This window comes from Ipomoea triloba, chromosome 13, assembly GCF_003576645.1.
Source record: "Ipomoea triloba cultivar NCNSP0323 chromosome 13, ASM357664v1".
NCBI lineage: Eukaryota > Viridiplantae > Streptophyta > Magnoliopsida > Solanales > Convolvulaceae > Ipomoea > Ipomoea triloba.
The window spans coordinates 21,951,386-21,954,499 of record NC_044928.1 but is presented as its reverse complement, the minus strand read 5'-3'; the positions used below and the strand labels follow the sequence as shown (position 1 = coordinate 21,954,499).

The 3,114-nt window shown below is 37.0% G+C and overlaps 1 protein-coding gene across 1 annotated transcript in view; it reads left to right on the top strand.

Annotated features, from left to right (window-relative positions):
- Positions 1–1,204: 1,204 nt before the first annotated feature.
- The window catches only part of LOC116002648 (abscisic acid 8'-hydroxylase CYP707A2-like), a 3,735-nt gene continuing 1,825 nt past the window's right edge, over positions 1,205–3,114 (top strand). The window contains exons 1-4 of the mRNA XM_031242813.1: positions 1,205–1,449; positions 1,539–1,857; positions 2,369–2,761; positions 2,890–3,052. Coding sequence (XP_031098673.1) covers positions 1,268–1,449; positions 1,539–1,857; positions 2,369–2,761; positions 2,890–3,052 — 1,057 coding nt within the window. The 5' untranslated portion in view covers positions 1,205–1,267. The remainder of the gene's footprint in view (positions 1,450–1,538; positions 1,858–2,368; positions 2,762–2,889; positions 3,053–3,114) is intronic.

The window sequence follows — 3,114 nt, the reverse complement described above, 5'->3', positions numbered from 1 at the left end:
AACTCAGTGGTATGTAATGCAGCCAAAGTATCCACTCCAGAATCTGATTGACAAACTGAAATAAGTTCTACCATCTGCTTGATTTAAGTGGAGATGCTCTAACTGACCCTTAAATTTGATGGTGTGGCAACTTATGTGGATTGTTTATTTTAGATACACAACTTTAATATAATAGACATTTTATACTACTCAAGACTTATGTGCCAATTTAACAATAATAATAATAATAATAATAATAATAATAATAATAATTATTATTATTATTATTATTATTATTATTATTATTATTATTATTATTATATTTGAGATGTATAAAAGAGATGATAAGGCATATTACATGAAATTTACTTTAGGGGCCAATTTATTTTTTTTTTTGTTTTATTTTTTTTTTTTTTGAGTTCAGAGGTTTATCTAAAACTTTTTTGAATCTGATGGCTTAATTACATTTTTTTAAAAGTACTTTAGGAGCATTTTTTTTAAATGTCCGACTTAATTATCTGATGACAATTATTTTAAAAATGTCCGACTTTATTACTTTAGAAGCATTTTTTTTACCCTTATCACAAAAATAAATTTATCTTACTACTTCAAAATGTTTACTAGTTTTCTATTTAGAAAACATGTTTTCCACTTAGTTTTCTATTTAGAAAACATTTTTTCCATCTTTCAGTGGAATGAAGTTGGAAAAATTGATAAACAAACTCCACTTGAATATAAGTTCTATTTAAAAAAAATTAAAAGAAAACTAATAAAAAAATCATTCACTATATTGCTAGCTCGAACAATTCTTTTTTTATTTTTATTTTTCTATATTACAAAATAATTCATTTCAATTTTCAAAAAGCAGAGTCAATTATCTAGGGACGGTAATATAATACGTAATAACGGTGAGATTATGATATAGATAAGATGAACTATAATAAATTGGTAAGCGGTGTGGACAGGTGGCTAATATAATGTAAGTGTGATTACTAGGCAATAAATGGGAGATTCATGCATGTAACAATGTAACATATAGTGAAAAAAAGACAAAATGTAATTTTTAACCAAATTTGAACTTTAACTCAACAAATTAAAGAACGTGAGCTGGATAGAGATTCCGCGTGTATGATAGAGCTGTATCCAAAGGCCCCATTCTTCTTCGCCTCCTCTACCTATATATATCCCTCTCTCATCTCCCTTTTCTTCACTCACAATAAATTAAACCATTTTGTTGTTTTATCATACCGCATTTGGGTACCTTTTTAGTTGGGTATTTTAATCTATCATGGAGTTTATTATGGTCATGCTATTGACATTGGCCTCCATTTTCTTGTTGAAAAAATGCTTCTGTTTTGGCAGCAAGAAATTGGGTCTCCCACCAGGCACTCTTGGCTGGCCATACATTGGAGAAACATTCCAACTTTACTCTCAAAACCCCAATGTTTTCTTCGCCTCAAAAGTCAAGAAGTTAGTGAAAATTAAACTTTCTTGTTGTTTTTACTGTTTTTGTGATTTTTGGTGTGATCATTAGTTCATTGTTGTTTGTTTTTTGGCAGGTATGGGTCTATATTCAAGACTCATATATTGGGGTGCCATTGTGTGATGATTTCGAGCCCCGAGGCGGCGAAGGTGGTTTTGGTGTCGAAAGCTCATCTCTTTAAGCCCACATTCCCGGCTAGCAAAGAGAGGATGCTGGGGAAACAGGCCATTTTCTTTCACCAGGGAGACTACCATTTGAAGCTCAGGAAGTTGGTTCTCAGAGCATTCATGCCGGAAGCCATCAGGAACACCGTCCAGGATATTGATTCCATCGCCAAACACACGGTTCAGTCCTGGGAAGGCAGGCTAATCAACACTTTCCAAGAAATGAAGACGGTAAGGACTTGAAACTGTTAGGTTCTGGATTTGGCCTTTCAGACCCCTGCACGACAATCTCTCTAGCTACCTGTTGCTAGAAAACTTAACTTTATTCCTTATACCCTCACATTTTCGAGAGAAAAGGTGCTGAATTTGACCTTTCAGTCTCGGCCTAAAAATCCCTAACCGTCTGGTGCTGGATTTAGCCATTCAGACTCCGTCCAACCAAAACATCGAATTTGACCTAACAATCCCTAAGTACCAGGTGCTGAATTTGGCCTTTCACCTGTCTCCGCCCAACAGAAACATAGGACAACATAATCCCTTGTTTTTCAATGTCTGACCAATTTTTGTTTGTTTCCTTCGCCCAATAGAAATTTAGCCTTTCGTGCCTCTGCTCAACAATCCCTGACCACATAGTGTTGGATTTGACCATTTGGGCCTCCGTCTAGCAGAAACATAGGACAGAACAATCCCCTGTTTTTCGTTGTCTGACCAATTTTGTGTTTGTTTCCCATGGTTGTTGCAGTACACTTTCAATGTGGCATTGCTTTCTATATTCGGAAAGGACGAGGTTCTATACAGGGAGGATCTGAAGAGGTGCTACTATACCCTGGAGAAGGGCTACAATTCGATGCCAGTTAACATCCCGGGAACGCTCTTCCACAAAGCCATGAAAGCCAGGAAGGAACTGGCTCAAATCTTGGGGGAAATCCTGTCAATTCGGAGGGGTACGATGAAGAACGACAGCCCCAACGACTTGGTCGGATCATTCATGGGCGACAACGGAGGCCTCAGCGACGAACAAATCGCAGACAACATAATTGGCGTGATTTTCGCGGCCCGGGACACCACAGCCAGTGTTCTTACTTGGATCCTCAAGTACTTAGCTGAGAATCCCTCTGTCCTGCAAGCTGTCACAGTAAGAATTTCTTCCATTGCAGAAAAATAAAATATTATTTTCTTTCTTTTTTGGGTGTTGATGTTATTATTGGTTGATTAAGTTGGGATTTAATTAATTAATGGGATGGTGGATTGGTGGCTTTATAGGAAGAGCAAGAGGCCATATTGAAAGGCAAAGAGGGGCAGGTTCTGTGTTGGGAAGATACCAAGAAGATGCCTTTAACTTCAAGGGTGATTCAAGAAACACTTAGGGTGGCATCAATCCTGTCTTTTACTTTCAGAGAAGCTGTTCAAGATGTTGAATTTGAAGGTCAGCTTCAACCCCTAGCCTGGTCTCACCTCCCCCCCCCCCCCCAAAAAAAAAAAAAACCC